We start from the raw sequence: 24,483 nt of genomic DNA, 5'->3' as shown, positions 1-24,483 counted from the left end.
ATCTTTGACACCTTTGATCCCGAGCATCGCCGGGAAAGTTCAACTAGTCAACTATAAACATAATTAACACAAGCTGTATTGCAAATTAAAGATCAATCTGTTCCTTACTGAATAATTTCGTCGTGAAAATTTTCAAGTATAATTGTTGAACTTGAATCATTGAACTTGAGTCAAGTCACTCGTCGGAAATGGGTTTATCTTAAACTCTAAGTTTTTTTGAAACAGCTAAAATTTTCACGTATCAGCAAAATAATTATCCCTTTCTTCGTACATCTTGAACGTCGTAGCAAACTTAAAGAATTAATTTGGGGTACAATATGTGCAGCAAGTCTTGTGTAGGTTAAACGTCTTTTCTATTTTTAAAAATATCGAAAAAAATATATTGCTTTATCTTTGCGTACAACTTTGTGAGAACATTTTGGTAAATTTTGTTAGAGCTTTGAGTAATAGGGAGAAAGTTGGATAGATTTCAAGTGCGGCTTGTCACGCGCCATAAGCTTAACTTGAAACTCGATATGATGTTTTGCATAAAATGGTTTTGACGAGTTACAGCCGGTTTTCTTCAATTTTTTATAAATGTTTGTTATTAACGTCTTTTGTCGTAATTGATATTTTCAATAAACAAACAACTTTTTGCTATCGAATAACTGTACTATTAAAAATTACATATTTCAATGCATACAAAAATTGCTATACACTTTAAAAAAAACCAAACTGCTTATTTTCTCGAACAAAAAGATTTATAATTATTTTCTTGACTTGTTCATAGTCTATACTCAATGAACTACAACAGGTACTGCCTTATTCCACTTGACAACCTAATTTTGATGGTAATGCCATGACATTACAGAACTTATTGGACATGTAACGTTCATAATCAACCGACAGTGGTTTGGCTAACTTTAGATTTCATTAAAATGCTTGATATCTTTGATACTATGTCTTTCTTACATCCTAAATTGCCTTCCGCCCTTTATTACGTTTTTGGCGGTTTTTGTCGATGCACTTGCATCAGAACCTATAGCCATGTGCTAATTTAACACGTGTGCCGTATATTAGTTAAGACGCAGTTAGCTTTGATTTCCTTACGACTGGCTTCATACCAGGCGAGAGGAGGTCAGTGGAGGGCTTAAAGCAAAGGTAACTTGTAGTCAGAACAGGAGTGTTTGCGTTGCTACCCACAAAAAAAATAGCAAACTTTAGTGTACCACAGCTTCAGAGTTTGCTTGGGAAAAAGGCAATTTGAGTAACTTTCGTTTGTCGTGCGCGTGACTGAAAGACAAGCAAACTATATATATTCCGATTTCTTTTATTGTTAGTTTAATTTATACTTTAGATACATTAATCGTTATCAGTAAAAGTTCAGGAAAGGTATAGAAACATTTTCTTCACTCCACTAGCTGCAGTCTCGCGAACAGCCCTAGCACAGCTGCACCGACGCCGGTCATATGGGTTGAGCAATCCGCCTGTAGTTGATTCGTTCCCATACCCAGGTCCACCTCGAAGCTCTTGAAGCAGCCGGCCTGGTTTTGCCAGTTGACAATTTCCTTTAGCCAGTTTTGAGTCCGAAACTCCTCGTACCCAGCGAATGCACACAAGAAGATCTGCTCCATGAACAAATCCCGTAGCGCTCCAGGGAATCTAGCTGCTTCGATTAGGCGAGCTTCACGTAGGATTTGGCCACAGAGCCGGTCGTTGGCGTCACGTATCATGCTTTCATCGACATTGTAGAAATGTTGCCGTTCCTGGACAAGATAAAATAGAACTCTGCAGAAAAAATGCAAATTTATGATTGTGGAACATTGAAAACAAAACTGAATTTTACTTATGAGTCAACCGATAACCGTAGGATTTACTCTGCACCGACATTGCCGCAGCGCATTCCGAGCTCAAGCGCAGTTGCCTTCCGTTCGGGGCGAAGGTCGAGTTGAAATCATTTTCCGAATAATTCACCAACAGTTCCGATAAGCATTGATCTGGTTTTTTGCAAGCACGAGCGAATAAATTGTGTTCAGGTTAATTGAGGCCGAGTCAATCGAAACAAATTATTGTACACACCTGATTGCAGCTCGGTTGGCCATCCGGCGTCTATCGTGCGGAGATAGTCATGCAACAGGGAGTTACGGTGTCTGCGCGTTTTCAGATGATCCGCACTGGGGCGGTGTTCCAGAGTTTGTTGAGCAGTAGAGGTGGTTTGCCAAAAATCCGAATTTATCAGTACTTTGCTAACTGCAGGAAAAGAAAATTGGTTACACACGCAAACATTTCAGTTTGTCATATGTGGCAAATAATTGTATAGTTGCTTGTAATAATTTGTTTTCTGGAGTCTATTTTCAAAAATGTTAAAATATGGAATATTCTTCACCTGCCCTTACTAACACGCAGAGAATCCTGAGTAAGAATCCCCAGGATACCTTTAGCTCGGTGACGGAATCGTGAAAGGAATCGCAAACACGGAGGATTCCCACTCACGATTCTTTTTCAAGAATCCTAGAGCCATATACAGGGCATTCCGGGTATTCCGATGAATTATAATATCGTTCATTCTCTTCCCTTTTTTGGCCATCTCGTGTTACTTACCTGATAATGACACACGTTGAAATTGATTGAGTTTCACGAGTCAGCTTAATTAACTTTTTTCGATTCACTCAATTAAATCATACGCTGTCTTGAAATCTTTAATGACATGTTCGTGAATTGAAATCACACGGAACTTATCCTTGGCTCTTTGGCCAGCATCATCAAGGAGTTCCGTTTCGAGGCCAACTCCAATGTGACGTTTTCTGCATGGTACTCGGGATGCAATCTTTTCGAGAAGGATGCTGCTAGCTGGACGACAGAACAAAAGTTTGCCTTCTTCTGCGGAAATTGGGTGCATCTGAACCTGAGAGGTATGTAAGTTACATTTTGCCTAAATTGCTGAAAAATTTTACATTTTCCGAAAGGGTTGCCAAGCTCAAGCGCCTGTTCAGAGCTAAAGAATCGGTAGTTAGCCGTCGTTACCGATGCCTGCATGATGCGAAGAACCCTGCGGGAGATTATTTTTGTCACTTGCCTTGTGAATAAATGGAGCCTTCTCACGAAAATTGAAGAGCTGAACGACGGGACATTGGAGTAGCTTTCGGAGTAATATGAGGCCTCGACAACCTCAAACATGACAGTGTGATGATTAATTCCCCGACAACGTATGACCAAGTGCGAGCGGTTTTTTTTTTTTGTTCACACAACATTTATTTGACACGGCACAATACAAATTAATGTTTTACGGAGCCAATTAAATCTAATGCCTTATGGTCTAAAATATCTTATAAGCTAAAGGCAAATTCTTTACCCTCACTGCCGACTACGAGCTGAAACTATATCTAATACTAAAACTAACATGGTTTTTTTTTGTTTCGCTGTTAAATTGGCACCTTCATGCTCTTCAAGTAGCTATAAACATGTAGCATGTATGGCAAGTTTCGCTGAGCGAGAATATCACGAACTGGCACATAGGGCTGTATTCCTCGGGCCCTCAGGGTATCCACAAGTAGAGATCTGGCGCCGCAGAATTCAGCACACACCCAAACCACGTGTTCAATGTCTTGATACCCCAATCCACAAACGCAATGATTACTGCTCGCCAGCCCAATACGCAAGAGATGTGCATCTAGCCCGTAGTGGTTGGACATAATCCGAGACATCATGCGAATGAAATCTCGTCCTACAACCAATCCTCGAAACCAAGGTTTGGTGGAAACCTTGGGGATGATGCTGTGTAGCCACCTTCCCAGTTCTCCCTTATCCCACGAGGCCTGCCAGTTGACAAGTGTATTCTGACGTGAAAATTTTAAAAATTCATTGTAGGCAATTGGTCTGTTGTAAATATCACCGTTTGTTGCGCCCACCTTAGCCAAAGTGTCCGCTTTCTCATTGCCCAGAATGGAACAATGAGAAGGGACCCACACTAAGGTAATCTGAGAAGATTTTTCGGATAAAGCACTCAGATGTTTCCGTATTTTCCCCAGGAAATACGGAGAGTGCCTTGCATCCTTCATCGATCGGAGAGCCTCAATGGAACTGAGACTGTCCGTAAAGATGAAGTAATGGTCCGTGAGCATTGTTTCAATAATCCCTAAGGTATACTGAATTGCAGCCAATTCTGCGACGTAAACAGAAGCAGGATTATCGAGCTTGTAGGAGGCGGTAAAATTATTGTTGAAGATACCGAAGCCAGTGGACCCGTTGAGAAGTGATCCATCAGTATAAAACGCATTGTCGCAGTTGACGTTTTTATATTTGTTATAAAATATTTTAGGGATCTGCTGCACGCGTAAATGATCCGGGATTCCACGAGTTTCTTCAATCATGGATGTATCGAAAAACACAGTAGAAACAGAAGTATCTAATAAGTTGACACGATTGGAGGTGTATGAGGAAGGATTTATACTTTGAGACATGTGATTGAAATACACAGTCATTAAACGGGTTTGAGAATTAAGTTCAACTAGCCTATCGAAATTTTCAATTACCAAGGGGTTCAAAACCTCACATTTGATGAGAATACGAGTAGTCAGATCCCAAAAGCGGTCTTTTAATGGGAGAACGCCCGCCAAAACTTCCAAACTCATCGTATGGGTCGAATGCATGCAACCTAAGGCAATACGTAAACAGCGATACTGCAATCGTTCCAGCTTGATTAAATGGGTGTTCGCAGCGGAGCGGAAGCAGAAACACCCGTACTCAAGCACCGACAATATCGTTGTTTGGTAAAGCCTTATGAGGTCTCCTGGGTGGGCGCCCCACCATGATCCAGTAATTGTCCGGAGAAAATTCACTCTTTGTTGACATTTTTTCATCAAATACCGAACGTGACATCCCCAGGTGCCTTTCGAATCGAACCAGACACCAAGATATTTAGATACCAAAACCTCAGAAATCGTTTCACCCATTAACTGTAAGTGGAGCTGAGCAGGCTCACGCTTCCTAGAAAAAACTACTGTCTCAGTCTTCTCCGGAGAGAATTCGATACCTAGCTGTAAAGCCCAAGCAGACAAATTGTCCAAGGTATCTTGCAATGGTCCTTGCAAATCGGCAGCTTTGGCTCCTGTAACAGAGATTACACTGTCGTCTGCAAGTTGTCTTATCGTGCATAAATTTGCCAGACATGCGTCAATGTCATTCACATAAAAATTGTAAAGAAGGGGGCTTAAGCATGAGCCCTGGGGAAGACCCATGTAGCTGATACGAAAAGTTGCCAAATCGCCATGCGTAAAATGCATATGCTTTTCGGACAACAAATTATGCAAAAAATTGTTCAAAATTGGTGAAAATCCTTGTCGGTGAAGTTTGCCCGAAAGAATGTCAATAGAAACGGAATCAAAAGCCCCCTTAATGTCCAAGAACACAGATGCCATTTGTTCTTTGCGAGCATAGGCTAGCTGAATATCTGTAGAAAGCAACGCAAGACAGTCATTCGTTCCTTTGGCACGGCGAAAGCCAAATTGAGTATCTGATAGTAGACCGTTTGATTCGACCCACTGGTCTAAACGACGGAGTATCATTTTCTCCATCAATTTCCGGATACAGGATAGCATTGCAATCGGCCTATAAGAGTTGTGATCAGAAGCTGGTTTTCCTGGTTTTTGGATGGCGATCACCTTCACTTGCCTCCAATCTTGCGGTACAATGTTTTGCTCCAGGAACTTATTGAACAAGTTCAACAAGCGCCTCTTGGCATTGCCGGGTAGATTCTTCAACAAGTTGAATTTGACTCTATCTAACCCAGGCGCGTTATTGTTACAGGACAGGAGGGCAACTGAAAGTTCTGCCATCGTAAAAGGTGATTTTATCGCGTCGTGGCCCGGAGACGCATCGCGAACAAAGTTTTGCGCAGGAACAGAGTCCGGACATACTTTCCTGGCAAAATCAAATATCCACCGACTTGAAGACTCCTCGCTTTCGTTGACCGTTATACGATTTCGCATTCTTCGGGCTGTGTTCCAAAGAGTGCTCATCGATGTCTCCCTTGACGTTTCGTTTACGAACCGGCGCCAATATCCACGTTTCTTTGCTCGGACCAAGCTTTTGAACTTGGTCTCAAGCTCCAAATACCGCTTAAAGTCGTCGGGTTGACCTTTCACCTAAAAGAAGGCCTTAAGCGCGTCGGATTTTTCCATGTAGACATCGGAGCACTCTTTGTCCCACCACGGAGTGGGAGGCCGTTCTTTGATCGTCACGCCGAGATATTTCTTCGTTTGGGCTTGCAACGCGGCGTCGAGAATCAAGCCCGTGAGGAGGTTGTATTCTTCAAGTGGTGGGTGATGTTGAATCGACTCGACAGCTTCTGATATCATTTCCTCGTATAATTTCCAATCGATATTCCGTGTGAGGTCATACGGAATATCAACTGATCGCGTGCGAGTTGAACCATTATCAATTGAAATTTGAATAGGCAAATGATCGCTACCGTGGGGATCAAGGACTACCTTCCATATGCAATCCAACCGTAGCGATGTTGAACATAAAGATAAATCTAAAGCACTGGGGCGCGCTGGAGGTTTCAGAACGCGTTTCATATCCCCGTTGTTTAATATTGTCATGTCGAAGTCGTCGCAGAGGTTATAGATCAAAGAGGAACGGTTATCATTAGAAGGGGAACCCCAAGCCACGCCGTGAGAGTTAAAATCTCCCAAAATCAAACGTGGCGAGGGAAGAAGTTCTATTAAATCAAAGAGCAACCGTTGCCCAACCTGTGCTCTGGGAGGAATATATATTGAGGCAATACAAAGCTCTTTACCTTGTATTGTCATTTGACATGCGACAGCTTCGACGCCTGGGACCGTGGGGAGGTTAATACGATAGAAGGAATAGCACTTCTTAATCCCTAGAAGTACTCCTCCGTAAGGGGTATCTCGGTCGAGGCGAATTATATTAAAATCATGGAAGCTAAGATCTACATTTGAAGTGAGCCAAGCTTCACAGAGGGAAAATGCATCGCATTTATGTTTATTAATCAAAACTTTAAATGAATCAATTTTGGGGATAATACTTCTACAATTCCACTGTAAAATAGAGATAGAATCCTTCATCTCAGCCGATGAATTAGCCATCGAAGGATACGATCGCTGCAAGGAGGGGCCATTTAGCAGTCAACTGCTTCAAAAACGTTTTAACTGTTGGTAGAAATGCCAGCAGAAGATTTTTAAGAGGATCAGTTATGTTGAAATTTTCAAAAATCCAGTCCACAATATCTGAAAACTTCAGCAGTCCAGATTCTGGCTGAATCTTGGACGAAAAAGAAGGAACAGTTGGGTTTTTTGATGTCCCTGGAAGTGCCGGAAACTCCTTACTTGAATTCAGTTTTGCCAATCCCGGAGGAGTTTGCTTCGGATTTTCTACAGCACTTTTTTGTTTCTTAGTATCAGTCACTTCAGATGGAGACCTTCTCTGTCCTTTCCTAGGAAGCCTAGGAGAAGAAAGGTTTTTACTCTTCCTAGATTTCCCGGGTTCAACAAAAGAAGATTCCCCAACTGAATCGTCAGAATCAGACTCATCGGATGGCACGACCTCGAAGAGATTCGGGGAAACCAGTTTGGTGGCAGCGGCCTCTTTGAGCATTTCTGCGAAAGTACGCTTTGAGCGCTCTTTCAGAGACCGCTTGATCTTGTCTTGGCGCTGTTTGTACGCGGGACATGCAGACAGCTCATGCGGAGTCTGCCCACAATAAAGGCACTTTTCAGCACCCTTATTACAGGCGTCATCCGCATGTTGCTCTCCGCACTTGCCACAACGTGCTTTATTGCCACAGTGGGAGGCCATATGGCCCAACTGTTTGCACTTGAGGCAATTCATTACCCGCGGTACAAACAAGCGCACGGGCAGACGCACCTTGTCCACGAGCACATAGCTCGGCAGAGCAGACCCGGCGAAAGTCACGCGAAAAGAGTCTGAAGGGGTGTAAGTTTTTACACCCTTGTCGAGCGATACTGAATGTAATTGCTTACATTCAAGTATCTTGGCAGGTTCAAGGCTAGAATCCTTAAAAAGGCCTTTTTCAGCCTTCAACAGATCCTCGACAGTCAGACTCGATTCGCTGACCACACCGTCAATCTCAACTACGCGAGCTGGAATGTACACGTGGTTCTCCCGCGTGAAGAGCTCACAAGCAGCAATCTCGTTTGCTTGCTTGAGGTCGGACACCAAAACACGCAGCTTATTCGGGCGCACTTTGGTAATTTCAGTCACGGCTGTAAACCGTGCCAGATCTTTACATATTTGCATTGTGTTTAATGCTTTCACTTTTGGCCGGAAAAATACAGCCCCAATACCAGCTTTGCCCTCCAGATACTGCTTAAGCCGATGGGTAGCTTCCTGCGGGGTTCCATTCTTAACCCTTGGAACTTTGTATCCGGGAGGGCTAGGCGGTAGAACGAGCGGGTTTTCATCCCCGCGTTCGTCGTCCATGTTGGACGCGTAAGCCACACACGCAAAATGCCAATCAACAAATAATATTGTAGAAAAAAACTAAGAAAAAAAAACTACTTATCTTCTGCAGCCGCTCTCCACCGCAACCAGCGCACGGGCGATGCCAATCTCCAGTCCTTCACTCAAGAGTCCGGTAGCACTGGATACTGGATCTCTCGCAGTAGTGACACAACGTACAGTCTGTGGCGTACGGTACCAATAGGCGATGATGCGTTTCTTTGTCTTCAATAGACGACGGCAACGAGCAGCAGTGCACACGCAATACAATGCACGGTGACCTTGAAGGCGATTAACTGGTCGGCACTATCGAGATCGAAATGAAATTGCGACCGAACACGACGAGAGCACAACTCGGAATGAAGTGCGAGCGGTTCGCAAGTTAGGTGGAAAGCAACATGAAAAGCGTGAGCAACTATCACCGATACGTTCTTTAGTGAAACTGGCAACGTCTTGTTGGTTCTGTGGTGGATTCCACTAGGGATTGCAGCTACAAAACCCACAAATGCTACAAATGTACTGTCAAAGTGCCAAGTTTGCATTCTAGCAATCGACGAAGAATTTCAGTATGACGTCACCATCGGAAACAGCACACGGTGAGCGCTCATCCGTGTCACCCAAAAGCAAATCCAGTTGCTCGGTTCAGTTTGCTATATCAACGCGTGCGCTCAAGTCGACATTTCCGGAAGCTTTTCGCTAGAATCTCGGCTTTTGCACCAAAACTAAAGTGAAGTTGGAGCTCAAAGAACACGTGCCAAGAGCTTGATCAGCTAGAGAAGTTGAACATCATCACCCCGGTCGACTATTCCGATTGGGCCGCCTCGAACTTCGTTGTCCGCAAAGCCAACGGTTCCATCAGGATCTGCGAAGACTATTCAGCGGACCTGAGCGCAGCTCTCCAACCGCAGCCTGGTGCGTTCCAACATCGACGCAATGCTAGCCGAACTGACGGGATTTTCTGGCTCGATGATCGGTCTGAGTCGGCGGTGGAACGGAGGAGGAACACGATCACAATCTACGGAAAGTTTTACAGCGTATACAAGATTTCGGAGTCGAAAAGTGTATATTTCGCAAACAGCAAATCCGATACTTGGGGCACATCGTCGATTGTCGCGGACTACGCCTAGATCCAAACAAAATCGTGGCGATTCTGGGGGCCATTAACTACTATGGCAAGTTCCTCCTCGGCTGTCATTTTCGCTGTCACGAAGTTTCAACAAATAAAACAATATCACATACACATGATCGGGAATCGAACCCGACATCACAACCGTGTGGGAGACATCGCTAACCACTGAACCACGAGGACCATTTGTCACAAAGTTTCACAAGATGCTTTTCGGATGGCACTTCCGACTGCAAACTGTCCATCCAAGAAGAAGAAGTTCCAAGAAGAAGATTCCAGCACACACTACAAATCGTCTGCAACGCTTCGCCTTTATCAAGTTGCTCTACAACTTAGAGTTGAGTATTGAGAAATTCGGTAACACGGACGTGCTCTCCCGCCTAATCAACCAGCACGTCCGGCCTGACAAGGACTGTGTCATCGCGAGCCTCATTCTGGAAGAGGATCTCAGTCAGAGTTGTTGCGCAAAGCACCCAAGCAGGTCCACTGCTCCGCCAAATCCACCGCTACGTCGAAAACAGCTGGATTCAGTTCAAACTTGGGGGGTCAGGTGGTGACTGGGTGCATCCTATTTGCCGAACGACTCGTCATCCCGTTGCTGCATAGGAAGCGGTGCTTCAAACAGCTTCATCGCTTCATCATTCCGGCATGCAGTATATGAAAGCCATCGCTCGAAGCTATGACTTCTGGCCCTGCATGGATGCCGATATCACCAGCTTCGTTAAGACATGCCACCGGTGTGCATCCGTAGCTCGACCACCTCCACACACACTTAGATTTTATTGCCGAGAACTCAACAGCTGTTTAATACAGCGAAAAGCTTTGCCTATTTTCGGCAGTATTTTCAGCTGAAGGGGAATTTGCTTCCACCGATGCCCTGGCCCAGACGTACCGCTTCGTGGCAACGTGTCCACATTGACTTCGCCGGTCCAATCATAGGCGACTAATACTTGCTCGTTATCTATTCGTTCTCCAAGCGGTCCTAGATCAATCGAACAACGAGCATCACCACCGCTGCAACCTGTAATATCCTGCGCAGTTTGTTCGCTTGGCTGGGTATGCCGGAAAATCTATAGTAAGCGATGACGGTACCCAGTACTATTCGCCTTCTTCAGCGCTTCCTACCGCATCGAGCACCTCACGACAGCCCCGTTCAATCCGCAATCGAATGGCCAAGCGAATCGATTCGAGGAGACACCTTAAAGCGAGCCTGCTCCAGTGCCAATGAAAGACGGCTGCAAGAAACCGAGAACTTTGATTACAACAACCACGTATACGCTAAACAGGAAGTGGGCTTCCGGTGTCGTCATCGAGAAGATGGGAGATATGATGTGTAACATATGGGTCGAGGATCGCCAACCAACTTCGAAGTCGCTCTGCTGCTGATAAGATGCCGAAACAATCCACTGAGCAAGTTGCGTCAAATCGGCATTCGACACCGCTCGACGTACTGTTGGGTTCCTAGGATCTTCCATGACTATCGCCGGGTACGCCTGTTACGCCGATTGTCTTCGTTTGCATTCGTATCAGTCTCCAGTTCAGACCGCAATGTAGAGGTCCGGAGCGACGTCTACACCACGTCATGGAGTCTCGGTCGCTATCCTTTCTGGTGCATCGTCATCAACAACATCGACTGAATTAGAGTCCGCTATCGAGTTGAGACCGGTGGAAGATCTTTCTAGGCGTTCTTGAAGGATTCTAAGACCGTTGCTAAGGCTCGACCCGTACCTCCTCTATTTAGAGGGTGAGAGGGTCGTGATCGAGATCATTTATTGTATCCGATCCAAAGAATTTTCCCGGTGTAACACGGCACAAAGTTTAGTAAAGGGTGTACAAAAACAATTAACATTATTTTCAAATGGCTGTAACTTTCTACTCATTAGATATTTTCTATTGACCATTAGGCTAAAATTCGTACAATGTGTATTGTTAAAACTTTGTAAATTGTACTCAGCTGTGAAGATGGAGTCGGAAGAACAGAAGAGGCGTAAAGAACATTTGCGCACATATCTCGAATATCCGAATCTTTCTCATCGTGCAATCAGCAGGAAGCTGGGAATGGTTCAATCTACGGTAACTCGCGTTTTCAATCGGTACAACGAGCGTTTGATCATCAACCGGAAAGAAAACATTGGCCAAAGTGGATCTCCGTATAGTGTAAAGGATCACGAGCGGGAAATTCAAGCTTTTAAGAGTAATCCGAACACTTCAGTTAGAGATGTGGTTTACAAACTGCATTTGAGTTAAACTTTCGTTCAAAATGCAAAAAACGAGAAGGATTACACACGTACAAAGCTCCACCAGGTAGTACAACTAGAGGCGGAAAAAAGTGCATTGAGACTAACACGCCTTAAAAAAGTACCTGATGGAGATCAGACAGGCCAGCTGGCAATTCTCAAACATTTCCAGCTAAGCAAACATATACCCAGAGCCGGATTTAAGGGGGGGCCCAGGGCCCCCACATTTTTGGGGCCCCCACAAAACGAGAAAAAGTTCTTTTCTCTATCAAAAATGAGAATCAATCAAAAGTTCAATTTACAGTAAGAAAATTTGAACAGACCATTTCAATCTGAAACTTTCCTTCAGTGTTATTTTTTCGCGAGCGCCAATATCACAACCACATCCATAAGATTTCACCTTCGATTCTCTTGGAATGACACACATTAACACACTATTTGAATCGAACCAGCGCGCATGGGAAATCAAGCAGGAAAGAAGATAATCCACAAGTTTTTTTAAAACATTGCTGTTGATTCCGAAAATAAGTTTACCTGTCCGAATCAGGGATACTAGATTTGCGTTGCAAAATGCAGATTTTCAGAGTCCGTGTGCAGATTTTATTGACCTGCAGAAGTGTGTAGGGGTAAACAGGGTAAGACCGCCCTGCGGGGTAAGACCGCCCACTGTAGTTTTACTACCAAGTTATAAAATAATTGAAAAATTTCTTTAACGTGTCTATCACAGTATAATTACATAACATTTTGCACGTTTTTCTGTTTTGATAGTGCGCGAACGGTCGCAGAAATAATCAAAAACAACCTTTCAGCTGGCAACCAGTCAATGCGCTATTGTTTTGCGGCAACGGGACTTAAGGTTTTTCAGTCTAAAAATCTATTGTTTTGTTCGTGAATATACGTTTAATCGCTTGCCTGAATCTATCTTCTTTCGAGAATATCGAAGGCCGTGAGTAATCTTGTAATTTTGACTACTTTTTCGTTCAGATATGAAAATGTTTCATATCTGAAATATCTGTAAAGTCGCCGCCCACTATACAAGGGGTAAAACCGCCACGTATACAACTGCTTGTTGTTTTACTTTAAGACCCAAATGCCTCGACACTACAAAGGGAATATTTACAGGATCAGTAAAGCAACTCCAAGCCACATAAGACATCGATGTTAATCGACCATTTTCGATTTGGTTGAAGCTTTTCTAGTAATATATTTTAACAAGACTTATTTTTGAAAAAAGTAAACCTGTGTGAAAATGGTGTTAATGAACCAAAATAATTTTAGAGCCATGACGGTTTGTTTGATTGGTATGACGTCTCCGGCAGAATTGAAAATAGTAGTTTTTTACTTCCGAAACAAATACACACTCTAAAAAAATTTAAAGAAAAGATATAAAAAATAGAATTAAAAATATATTTTTTTTTCAAATTTTTTTGAAAAAATATGTTTTTGCCTGTAAAATCTACAAAAGGTAAGCTAAAATTTTATGGTTGTTGGATCATGGAGTAATAGAAATATTAATAGCTAAATTTTTCTGAAAAAAAATTTTTTTTTGACGGTTTGTTCGGTGTATAGAGTCGTTGATAATTTTGTTCTTCAAAAAAAAAACATAGAAAATTTAAAATATAAATAAACGAAAGAATAATTATTAGTATTTTTCTATACATAATAAGTCTTCAAAAGAATCATACAGACAGGTTTAATGAGTTTTAATTTTTAGCTTAAAGATAGGTATATTATGAATTCAATATCTTGAAAACCCCCAATTCTGAAAAATCTATTTATTTTGAAAACCAAAAGAATTACCTAAACATTGATCTGAACTTGAATAATCAGAAAACAAAATAAGTTGAAACTTAGAATTTTTTTTTTCAGATTTTTCACAGTGTATATTTTATTTAAAAAGAAAAAAAAATACCATCCACAACTTTGTCAGAGACACTATACCGATAAAATCAACCGTTTCGGCCCTAAAAATATTGTTTATCCTCAAAAAATGGTGGGCGATCTTACCCCGCTGGTGGGCGGGCTTACCCCGCATGAAAAAGATCTGCACATTTTCAATGAATTTTTAAAAATTGAAAAAAAAACTGGAAAATTAACAAGAAAAATTTCAGTTCTTATTTTTTAAATGCGGGTATTGAATAGAAGAACCTCTTAGCGAAGAAAAAATGAAATTGCAGCCGCAACTTTTTTTTCTATAAACAGAATTGCTTAAGGGGGCGGTCTTACCCCGCTTACCCCTAGTTTTTTCCTAGGTTCTGTAGATTATTGCCAGCGTAGCCTTATATTTTCGCAGTCTTTCTCAAATTGTGTGCAAATTTTTGCTTGCGGATCGCATGTTTTTCGAATTGCGGTAGGTTTTTATTTTTTAGATATCAAGAAAAAAATTCCGGATTTCGAGCAGTTGCATACATTTATTTATTTGAGCCTAATGATCTCGAACGCAACTGGAGAAAGGTCTTTATCTAAGATGAAACTGATTGAAAATAGGTTGCGTACGACTATGAAGAGTGAAAGGCTGTCCAACTTAGCATTGTTAAGTTGAGAGTACAATATTCTGAAGGAGCTGAATGTTGATTATTCAATCAATAAGTTCTCTGCAAAAAAAAACTCGTAAGAAAAAATTCTAGCAAATTTTTGGTAACTTTTCAATGAGAAATAAGTGTTTTTAACTCGTACGATAAAAAAACGGGTTTGTTTTATTCTGGGGCCCCCACTGTAAACTGGGCCCCGGGCCCCCACAATCGTAAATCCGGCTCTGCATATACCAGGTATCGAAGACTGGATGAATACAGAAGCAAACTTCGAAATACCTTTCAATACCATCATAGAGACCGAACGGAAAGTTTGGGAACAAGGTGGCCCGAATATCCGACAAGGCTCTGTCGTCTTTTACACAGATGGCTCAAAAATGAATGGTTCAACCGGAGCAGGTATAAATGGTCCTGGGATAAGTATATCGATACCAATGGGCCGTTGGCCTACAGTGTTCCAGGCCAAAATATTTGCAATTTATGAATGTGCACCAGTCTGTATGGCTAGGAAATACAGGCATGCTAACATATGCATTTTTTCTGATAGCCAAGCAGCACTTAAAGCACTAAAAGCCTTCACATGTACCTCTAAGCTAGTATGGGAGTGCATCCTTTCACTGAAACAAGTGGCAGAAAGGAACCAAGTATGGTTATACTGGGTTCCTGGTCACTGCGGAGTGGAAGGCAATGAAAAAGCCGATACGTTAGCTAGACAGGGGTCATGTACCGATTTCATTGGCCCAGAACCGTTCTGTGGGGTGTTATCAAGCGCCTTGAAAGTAGAATTGAAAACCTGGGAACATAGGACTATACAAGAGAACTGGATATGCTCAGTAGGGCTACGCCAGTCTAAACGCTTTATAAAACCAAGCGTGAAGAAAAGCCAGCAATTGCTTAGTTTAAATAAAAAGGAACTAAGGACAATTACTGGACTGTTTACAGGACACTGTCCAAGTAAGCATCACCTGAAACAAATTGGTCAGTCAGATGACGAAATTTGTCGTCTCTGCGGGTTCGAATGTGAAACCGCAGAACATTTGCTCTGTCACTGCAGTGCACTAATACAGCGCAGAATAAGAGCCTTTGGAAAAGGAACTTTGGAGCCTTTTGAGGTCTGGTCTGCGAATCCTAATGAGGTAATACATTTCATACGAAATTCAGTGCCTGATTGGGAGAAAGGTTGCGATATGACAACGACAATCACTTCCATCAATAGTGATATGTCTGTCACGAGTACCTAGACTAAAGAAGAGGTATACCACAAAAGATCAAAATAATGGTCGCAGTGGTCCAAATCTTATAAAAAAAAAGCTCAGACAGCGTCGAATCGCAATGAACGGCAGAATACGGTGGCGAAAACACGGCACGGGAGCTCTACACCCAGATGTTGACGAATCCACATAGCCTCGTTATGGATGACGAGACATATGTAAAAGCCGACTTCCGGCAGCTTCTGGGGCCCCGCTTCACCGTTCTGCACAAATTCGCGAAGTTCCAGCGGACGTTAGAAAGCAAAAGGTGTCAAAGTTTGCCAAAAAGTACATGGTTTGGCAAGCAATTTGCTCGTGTGGAAAACGGAGCATCCCATTCGTGACAAACGGGACGGTCAATAGGCAGATATACTTGAAGGAATGCCTCCGAAAGCATATACTTCCACTTCTGAGGTCACACAATGCTCCTATAATTTTCTGGCCAGATTTAACCACTTGTAATTACTCGAAAGTTGTTCTCGAGCGGTACGAGACTAAGGAAGTCAGTTTCGTACCGAAGCATCTTAATCCCCCGAACTTTCACTTCATTGAGTATTTTTTCCATGTTTTGTGCATATTTCTCAGAAAATGTATTTATTTCATAACTCACCAAATACACAAATATGGATCACTTTTGAGAGCGGTTATAATTATGAGACAATTCGCATCATATTATGGATCAGCATGATAAAACCAGCTTTTGGCAACGAATTTATTCAATAAACCCTATTCAAACTATGTAATTTGAGAAATAACATATTTCAAATCGTATTAAAGATTCCGCATGGCCTGGCCACATTTTATGTGGCTTTTGAGGTTGCAGTTAGATCGAAAGTCCAGGTCTGTCGCTCCCGAAGGTAGCAATGAACCATTGTATACGGTACATCAGAACAGTTTCCCGCTTTACGTAGCTTTCCTGTCCCTCGTGCCTTGGAAATTACATTTTTCAGAGGCTCAGCACTGTTGAGCTTCCATTTAAAGCTCAATAGAAGTTGAGAGGTTGTTTAAATTGGTGAAAATCACATTTGAATCGGAGTGATCCATATTTATAGAGAACTATCTTGTCTCGGTCACTGTTATGGAACACTTAGAAAATAACTAGTTTTTACAGAAAAATCGTTACTAACCGTCAACATTTTGATGAATAGTGAAGAACTTACCTTGATCTTTGTGTATGAGTTTTTTTTTGCACGAGAATTAGCGATTATATCACATATGAACCTTATGAATGATGAGCGTGCTACTTACGCTGATTGAGACAAACGACAAATATTTTGATAGATTCTGGAAGACAATATTTCACGCTTATAAAAACACATCAATCCAGGAATAAGAACGATGTTTTTTGGTTCATAGCTAGCAAATATGGCATATTTTACTGCAAAAATGTTACATGCCTCCGAACCGTTAGTTTCACTGAGTTAAATAACATGAGACACAAAAGAGATCCGTAATTGTGGGAGTTCCATAATTGTGGGGAGAGTGTACGATTTAAACTTCTTTTTTGAAGAGAATCAGTATAAAAATTATGCAAAAAATGGATTTTTCAATAAAGGTTCAACAATGTCAGCTCAAGTAAAAGTATCTTACCAATAGCATTAGCTTCACTCGGAAAACTGAAAATACTGTTGATACGACTTTCCACAAAATCGCACTTTCTCTTAAGTGTTTCGATGAACGGTCGATTAAACACATTTGAATTCGCTAGAATAGACTTCACTTGACCTATAAGAGAGCAGAAAGTGTTTAACCGATCACGTATGAGTTAAATAGTACCCTTTAAGGATTAGTTGACGCAGAAGCGTATTACCATTTGCAATCGCCACACCTAATAGCAAATCTGTAGTTAAATACTCATAATTAGCAACGCAAGTATCCAGCAGCTTATCCAACCGCAGCAGCAGTATATCCGGGCCAATCCAATCTGCTAATGTTGGCGGAAAATCCTTCCCTCCCACCACGCCACAACTGCCCAGAATTGCCACCAGCAATACTTTGATTACCAGCCGCATTTCTCACTTTCTAACTGTACATTTCACTTCAATCTAAAAACCGCTAGAGTCCACAAATTCGGAACGATTCGTCGCAATGGAAGTTCTAACACGAACTAAGCACCAACGGTGGCTGCTTCTGCTTACATCTTAAAAATACCGCCAGTCTGTAACTACAGGACACAACGAACGCATGCGTCTGGCTGTGCCCGCCACACTCAGAACACCACGAGAGAAATGAAAATTTATTTCCCCTCCGGATTAGACTAATCCGCGGTTAATAGAAAAACAATTTAGGATTTCATGCTACGGCATCATGATAGGGGAGACTGAGAGCGAAGAAAACTGAAACCGAGATGAGTGTAATCTCCGTTCGTAGTAATTCAATGGGGCAGGATTTTCCAGTCATCGCTAGCGTTTTCTCTGCGCTACGCGTATTATAGTTTGCGAAATAATTCTGTGACTGTGACATACCATCTTCCATCTTAATCCACCTCTCAGCATGTTACGACAAGACAACCGGCATTTGGAAGTGGAGGATTATTACCACATTATTAAAACGAATGTTTGTTAGGTCGAATTGAGTTGGGTGGTGGGTTCGCAGCAAGCACTTTTGTTATTCTTTGTCCTTCACCGAAGGTGAAGAAAAAGAGCTTTCTCCGGTTTAGTTGCTTGTTTGTGGTACCGTCCAAGCTTCAGCCAACCGGAAGGCAGCTTTCGTTGTTCAGTCATCAAAATAAAGACACTTATTTCAATATGTTCCACTTCATTGCTACACCATACGCACTTATTTTTACACTCCAATAATCTCGACGCTCCTCGGATAAATCTCGCAGCATGCCGACGGGCAGTATAAGATTGGAGGGATTCAGTGCGATCATTGTTTCTTCCTTTTCGGAGAGACTTTTTCTAAATCCAACAGATTTTGCTAAACAACAAAATGCACAACTAATTATCTCCCACTGCTTGTAGAGGGCAGATTATCGTTTTCATAGTAGTCAAATCCGTCCTCATCATCAAGCAGAATCTCTTCGGGGTTTTTGCTACCCCCTGAACCACCGTCATCGTCATCGTCGAAAGCATCATCGAACTTTCCGTCAATAGTTATCAGTTGAATGATCGCCCGAAGCAGAGTGCCTTCTTCCGACGACCAGTCAACCGGCGAGGGTTGGCAGATTTTCTTCTGCAGCAGCAGGTTGAATCCTCCTCTGAGATCCTGAATTAATCGGTAGGTTTCCTTGTTGCAACGAAGTCTACAATATCAAATCAGTAGATTAGAACTGGGGAACTGCTAGAATTACAATCTTACCCATAATGGCCAGCAATCGAAATATACTCAAACTCCCCGTCCGTTTCGACATGATTATCACCAAAGAAAAACAGAGGAAACGGATTTACCACGGTGGTATCAAACATTGTCAGGCTGGAAATCTTCTGCTTCTCGTAATACACCACAAAGCTAAATAGAAAGGAAAAACATATTCAAAATTCGATTTAACACATCACAAAACTAAACCTCACTTCGACTCAAAGTCCGATAGCGTGCTGTTCACTGAGCACGGATGTATAACCGCCCGTCCCTGCCCTTCGATAGCCAGAAGCGCCCTTCCATCGGGACTGTTCCGTTTCCGGATGACCTTTCTCACAAAGGCCACGTTTGGATATAACCCGGCGCCTATAATCGCGGTCAACAGTTTGTCATTACCTGAGTTAAGATTATTGGCGCGTGCCTCCATGTCCGCGGTCTCCAAAAACTTCGCAGCAAACAGGTAATCACAGAACTGCTGCTTCATGTTGCACAATTGCCTCAAAGTTGTCACATTCAGGAAATTCTGATGGGCAAACTTGTAAGCATCACCCTGGGAAGAGCGTCCATTCCATTGGTGAATGACATTGGCCAGCATTAGATGATCGCTGTGGTGACCCTCGGCAAAACGGCGCCGAACCGAGTCCAACTGTTTTTCCTTACCAAAGGGTTTATAGAAAGCATCCCTAAACGACAGGCTGGCCGCGATTGACGTGATCGGATCGGTACAGCCGAATATACTGGACAGAAGGACCATCTTCCCGGTTCGAGGATCCATTGGAAGTCTAGCCAGGTGATAACCGAGCGGGGTTAGCGTTTGGTTATCGTCCAAGGCATTTAGTCGATTCAGCAATTGCAACGATTCTGCGATCACGCTGTCAGCTGGTCGATCCAGCAACCGGTTCAAAAACCGATGCACTTCACCAAGTCCGAGAATTTTGATATTAAGAATTACTTCATCGAGTGCGACGCGCAAAATCTCCGGTGGAGTGTTCTGAAGTAGGACACTGCGCCGGGCCCTAGTGTACAAATGGTAGCAAATGCCTGCCCGGACTCGACCCGCGCGACCTTTCCGCTGAATCTCGTTGGACAGCGAAATCCACTCATCCCGGAGCGACGATATGCCATCTTCGTACATGTTGATTTTATGGCGACCCGTATTGATGACGTACACCACATCGTCGATTGTGATCGACGTTTCGGCGATATTAGTGGCCAGAATGATTTTTCTTGTCCCCCGAGCAGGTCTCGAAAACACTGCCTTCTGATCGAGCTGCGGAACCTTCGAGTGCAGCGGGTAGACCAACGTGGAATATTTCGCTAACTGCTGGTGATTGGAGAGCAGTTTGTTAACCTCCGTTATCTGTGCTAAGCTGGGAAAGAAAACCAAAATCGCACCTTCGGGTTGCGATGCCGTTATCTTGTATATTAACTCCGCAATCAGCTGTTCCTGATTAGTTTCGCTTTCAGGGTTACTAATGGTCTGCAGCACCTGCGGTGAATAATGTCCCCGCAGCGATCTAACGTATGGATCTATCATATCAAGAAATTCATTGTTGAAGCGATTGCGCCGCACAAAACCCTTCTTTGGATTATTAAACCTGTGATAGTTTAAGTCTGCGACAATGTCCTCCAGGTAAAACTCCTCCACTGGAAACACAAGTCCAGGAATTTCCACCATAGGACAGTCATTGAAATACCGTGAAAAAGTATCCGCTGTGAGTGTTGCGCTCATTAGAACCACCTTCAGGTCCGGCCTATAGGGAAGCAACATTTTCACAATCGCCAGAAGCAGATCCGTAATCACATCTCGCTCGTGAATTTCATCCAGAATCAAGTGGGAAATGCCACTCAACATCGGATCGCTTTGCATGATAGTAAGCACGATGCCTGTCGTACAAAAGAGGATCGATGCTCCGCTACCGCGGGGTTTCACCCCCTCCAATCTGATTTGGTATCCTACCGAGCGCCCGAGGCGTTCACCTCTTTCGAAGGCCACACGTTCGGACAATGTTATTGCGGAAATCCGTCTAGGCTGAGTACAAAGCACCCGACAGGTGGTGCCACGTTTTTCGACCATTGCTTGGTCAAGAATAAACTGCGGTATTTGCGTGGTTTTGCCACTGCCGGTTTCTCCTTTAACCAAAATAACCTGATGTTTGTCGATCGTATCCAAAATCTCTTGACGAGTACCGTGTACCGGCAGTCGTTCCCGAGACTTTTTCATTTCTGAAAACGTTTCCTTCCGCAATAACTCTTCGTACAGTTCATCATTCAATGATTGATCCATATCATCCGAGTGCTTATAGGATGCAGCTTTCTCCGCCAAATTTTCCTCTAGATTCATGTTGATAACTCTCAGATATTCATTTTTAAAGGGAGAATCAATATCATCGCAATGTATAAAGTGCTTGAAAAAGTTGACATTATCGATTCCATCAGCCAACTTCAAATGCGTTCGTATTTCCTGAATCTGCCACGACGGAATCGTAATATCCACAGCGCGACGTTTTTCGCGCTCCTTTTTTTTCTGCGTCTGTCTACCCCGATAGTACAATCCGAGTTCTCTTCCCGATAGCCCCGGAGGAGCCGCGCTTTCGTTCAACTCGGCTTCATAAGCCATCCGTTCACGCATCTTTTTCCTTTGAAGTTTCTGTATTCGGTGTTCTTTACGGCTCAACCTGTCTCCCTGCGATGGACCATCGAATTGGTGATCCTCGGTGCTTTGTCTTCCGCGGTGCATATTAGCGTAATACATGCCGATTTCTCTTCCTTTTAAATGAGGAGGTGGCCGGTGGCCACCCCCGCCACGTCCTCGTCTATTGCTCATTTCTTCCGTCACAGATTCTGTAGTTTTACTCGGCGTGGTATCTTCAGACTATTGAGAAAATTAGTGAATAAAATTCGTTTGAACTCCAACATCCCCTACAGCATTGTGCATTTATTTACCTGTCGTGCAAGCCGAAAATTTTGAAGTTTTTCTTCAAATGATTCTTCGATATCCGACATTACCGGCCCGCATCAGCAGATTACACAACAGAAACCTGATTCGGGTTGGTACATAATACTGCACAAATTTTGTGAAAAGTGAATATAACACTGTGAATACAGCAACCGCGAGTCTGTGAAAAAAGCTAAACTGTTTACAATTTTGACAACTTTCGTTAAGCAACATAAAATACATAATACATAACACGCACGAAATATTTCCTATACATGAAAACCTTGCAAAACAAAAATTCGATAAGCTCACACGCTTATGTGCAGCTACTTAACGAATCAATATTTTTAGCACTTTGTCTTTGCAACATTTCCACTCTATGCGGAAAATATTATACTGACACAGAGTTCAAGCTAACAATCTAACATCTTAACTTAATATTTCCCCCGGTTCAGCTAATAATAAAGCACTAGAGAGGAAATAAAAAATTGCTTTTATGAATGAACGTGATGAAACTGATCACTATGTAGCCCAATGCCGAAGACAAATTGCTTCGAACACTTCCAACTGGCAGCTTCTTGACAACGAGAAGGGAGCAATAGAAGCAACAACAAAACAATAATTAATATAGTGTGGAAAGCCTTTGATTTTTTCACTCGAAATAAACAAATACGACAACACCCTTTGCAACTTAGAAAATGTTTCCAGAAACAGCAGATGAGAGGTATTAATAGTCGCTAGAAATGCTGAAAGTTTCAATTACATTTTTCTTAGAATTTTGTATGGGGTGGTACGTCTGTTTGTCAGTGATTATCGTTCTCACTTGAACAGCCGTAAGTAGAGCTGTTCATTAACCTACGACAAGAATCTCGCCCGATTGCTCACGTTAACGTTCAGCATGTTTCAGGCCTAACGTTTACGGTAAAAAAATCGCCAAAAGTTACCGATTTTTCATGGGTTTACCTTTACACGCACTTACGAAACTACGCATGCAGCACCAATCATATTAACCCATGAGTAGCAGAAAAAATTGACAGCTTTATCAGTCGAGCTATAACCGTGATGGCGAAAACAATGAATCAACTATGTTCAGAAGTGAGCGCGTCCAAAGAACGATACCCTGCCACGCTGAAAGCGGACATGGTGCAAAACTTTGTGTACGCTCTTGGCACTATTGGACAACAATCAGAACATTGAAAGTAACCCCGGTTCCGGACGGCCGACGACCCTGAACGACAAGAAGCTCCAAAGAATGCTGAAGAGGAAGAACGAGGGAAAACTGGCTACATCGCTGCGTGCACTTGGCCGGAAAGTCGGAAGCCAACGGCCAAACAGTGAAAAAGTACCAGACGAACATGGACATACATGTCAGGAAGCAGCAGTTCTGTCCACTAGTCTCGGAGCTGCAGGCAATGACGCAGTGGCAGCGCCTGAATGAGATGGTCAAGTCGATTTTTCCGGAAAATCGCGATAAGCGGGGGTGGTAGTGGTGAATGGCAACGTCTGGCAGGGCACTTCGTATTTTACTTCTCTCACAAAGGAGGTGAGCACCGAGGTGAAGTTTATTTCACACACCAAGTTCCCTAAGAAGGTGCTGCTGTGGCTGACAATCAGTGAGAAAGGGATGTCAAAGCTGCCCATCTTTCGCTCCGGACTGGTCGAAGACATTTATAGTACAAAGTGCCTGGCGGAAGTTGCGTCGTTCATTGAGAAACACCATAAGACCGTAGACGTGGTGTTTTGGCTGGATCTGGCGTTGAACCACTACTCGAGGCGATCGTTGGAGAAGATGGAGTGGCTGAATATATAAGTTGGCAAGTCCGCCCAACTTCCCAAAGTTTCGTCCCGTTGAGGATTTCTGGGCAAGCCGAAGCGAAGCGTTACTTTGCGTGTTTACATGTAAACATGTAAAATTGCTTTACGTGAGGGTGGGTGGGTATTGAAAATTGCCAAATTCCGCGTTATGTAATATTTGAATGGTTCCTTGCAGCTTTTTAACCGAGCCTTTGGCATCCCTATACCGAGTAACAGTGAATGACAATGAACTCATGTCCTGGGCTCAAATTAATTTGTGCCCGCTGTCAGCAGTAAGATAAAGATGTATGAAAAGAAGCGGTGATGTGCTATCTCGTTTACACATATGTTGAGATGTTAGCCCTTGAAACATGGCGTGATGCCAAAGGGGTGTTTTTAACCATTCCCGTGAATTTTTGCGCAATTATAGTGAAGGAAGACGTAGTCCAATGTTAAAAATATCGTTCGTTTACAGGTGTGCATAAGTATTCGACTCGTATAATTGATGGTGACGGTGGAAATCCTGGGGAATAATAAAGTGCATCACAAAAACCGTGAAGGTGTTAAGTTTTATGTTTATGTTTAATTCTGTATACCTTCTTTTGTTCGTTTGGTTCGGATTTTGACATATTCGTTTGGCTCACAACACTCTCTTCGCATATCTCTCCCTCTGAGTATTGCTAGTCAACATCACGTGTACAGGCGTATTAATTATTTCCAGTGTAGGATGGCATAGTAGAGATTGAAACTTTTCGAGCCACTGAACGAATGTAGCATATCGAGCATACCGGTTTTCATCGAAACTTCAGTTTGACAGCGCATAGAAAAGAGTGAAAGCCTTTAC

At 42.8% G+C, this 24,483-nt stretch overlaps 2 protein-coding genes across 2 annotated transcripts; both read right to left on the bottom strand.

Moving 5' to 3' along the window:
* Positions 1 to 1,293: 1,293 nt before the first annotated feature.
* LOC129730764 (UPF0764 protein C16orf89 homolog) lies at positions 1,294 to 17,808 on the bottom strand. Its single transcript, XM_055690323.1, has 5 exons — positions 17,418 to 17,808; positions 17,198 to 17,332; positions 2,059 to 2,229; positions 1,826 to 1,976; positions 1,294 to 1,767 (listed from the first exon to the last, which is right to left on the bottom strand). Exons 1-5 carry the CDS (start codon positions 17,617 to 17,619, stop codon positions 1,389 to 1,391), a joined length of 1,038 nt encoding a protein of 345 aa, XP_055546298.1. The 5' UTR covers positions 17,620 to 17,808; the 3' UTR covers positions 1,294 to 1,388.
* A 284-nt stretch (positions 17,809 to 18,092) lies between these two features.
* On the bottom strand, positions 18,093 to 22,084 carry LOC129730763 (ATP-dependent DNA/RNA helicase DHX36). The gene is made up of 4 exons (XM_055690322.1): positions 21,854 to 22,084; positions 19,120 to 21,782; positions 18,908 to 19,057; positions 18,093 to 18,851 (listed from the first exon to the last, which is right to left on the bottom strand). Exons 1-4 carry the CDS (start codon positions 21,911 to 21,913, stop codon positions 18,551 to 18,553), a joined length of 3,174 nt encoding a protein of 1,057 aa, XP_055546297.1. The 5' UTR covers positions 21,914 to 22,084; the 3' UTR covers positions 18,093 to 18,550.
* Positions 22,085 to 24,483: the final 2,399 nt, after the last annotated feature.

Source organism: Wyeomyia smithii, chromosome 3, assembly GCF_029784165.1.
Source record: "Wyeomyia smithii strain HCP4-BCI-WySm-NY-G18 chromosome 3, ASM2978416v1, whole genome shotgun sequence".
NCBI lineage: Eukaryota > Metazoa > Arthropoda > Insecta > Diptera > Culicidae > Wyeomyia > Wyeomyia smithii.
This window is presented reverse-complemented; position numbering and strand designations above follow the sequence as displayed.

Bases quoted from the DNA above. Each gene is read 5' to 3' on its own strand.
- LOC129730764 (XM_055690323.1), bottom strand. From the start codon at position 17,619: ATGCGGCTGGTAATCAAAGTATTGCTGGTGGCAATTCTGGGCAGTTGT. The intron at 2,230-17,197 runs GTAAGATACTTT...CTTTTCCTGCAG, and splicing joins GAGTGAAGCTAATGCTATTG to TTAGCAAAGTACTGATAAAT. The intron at 1,977-2,058 runs GTGTGTACAATA...GCAAAAAACCAG, and splicing joins GCCAACCGAGCTGCAATCAG to ATCAATGCTTATCGGAACTG.
- LOC129730763 (XM_055690322.1), bottom strand. From the start codon at position 21,913: ATGTCGGATATCGAAGAATCATTTGAAGAAAAACTTCAAAATTTTCGG. The intron at 21,783-21,853 runs GTAAATAAATGC...TTTTCTCAATAG, and splicing joins ATTTTCGGCTTGCACGACAG to TCTGAAGATACCACGCCGAG. The intron at 19,058-19,119 runs GTGAGGTTTAGT...CTTTCTATTTAG, and splicing joins CTATCGGACTTTGAGTCGAA to CTTTGTGGTGTATTACGAGA.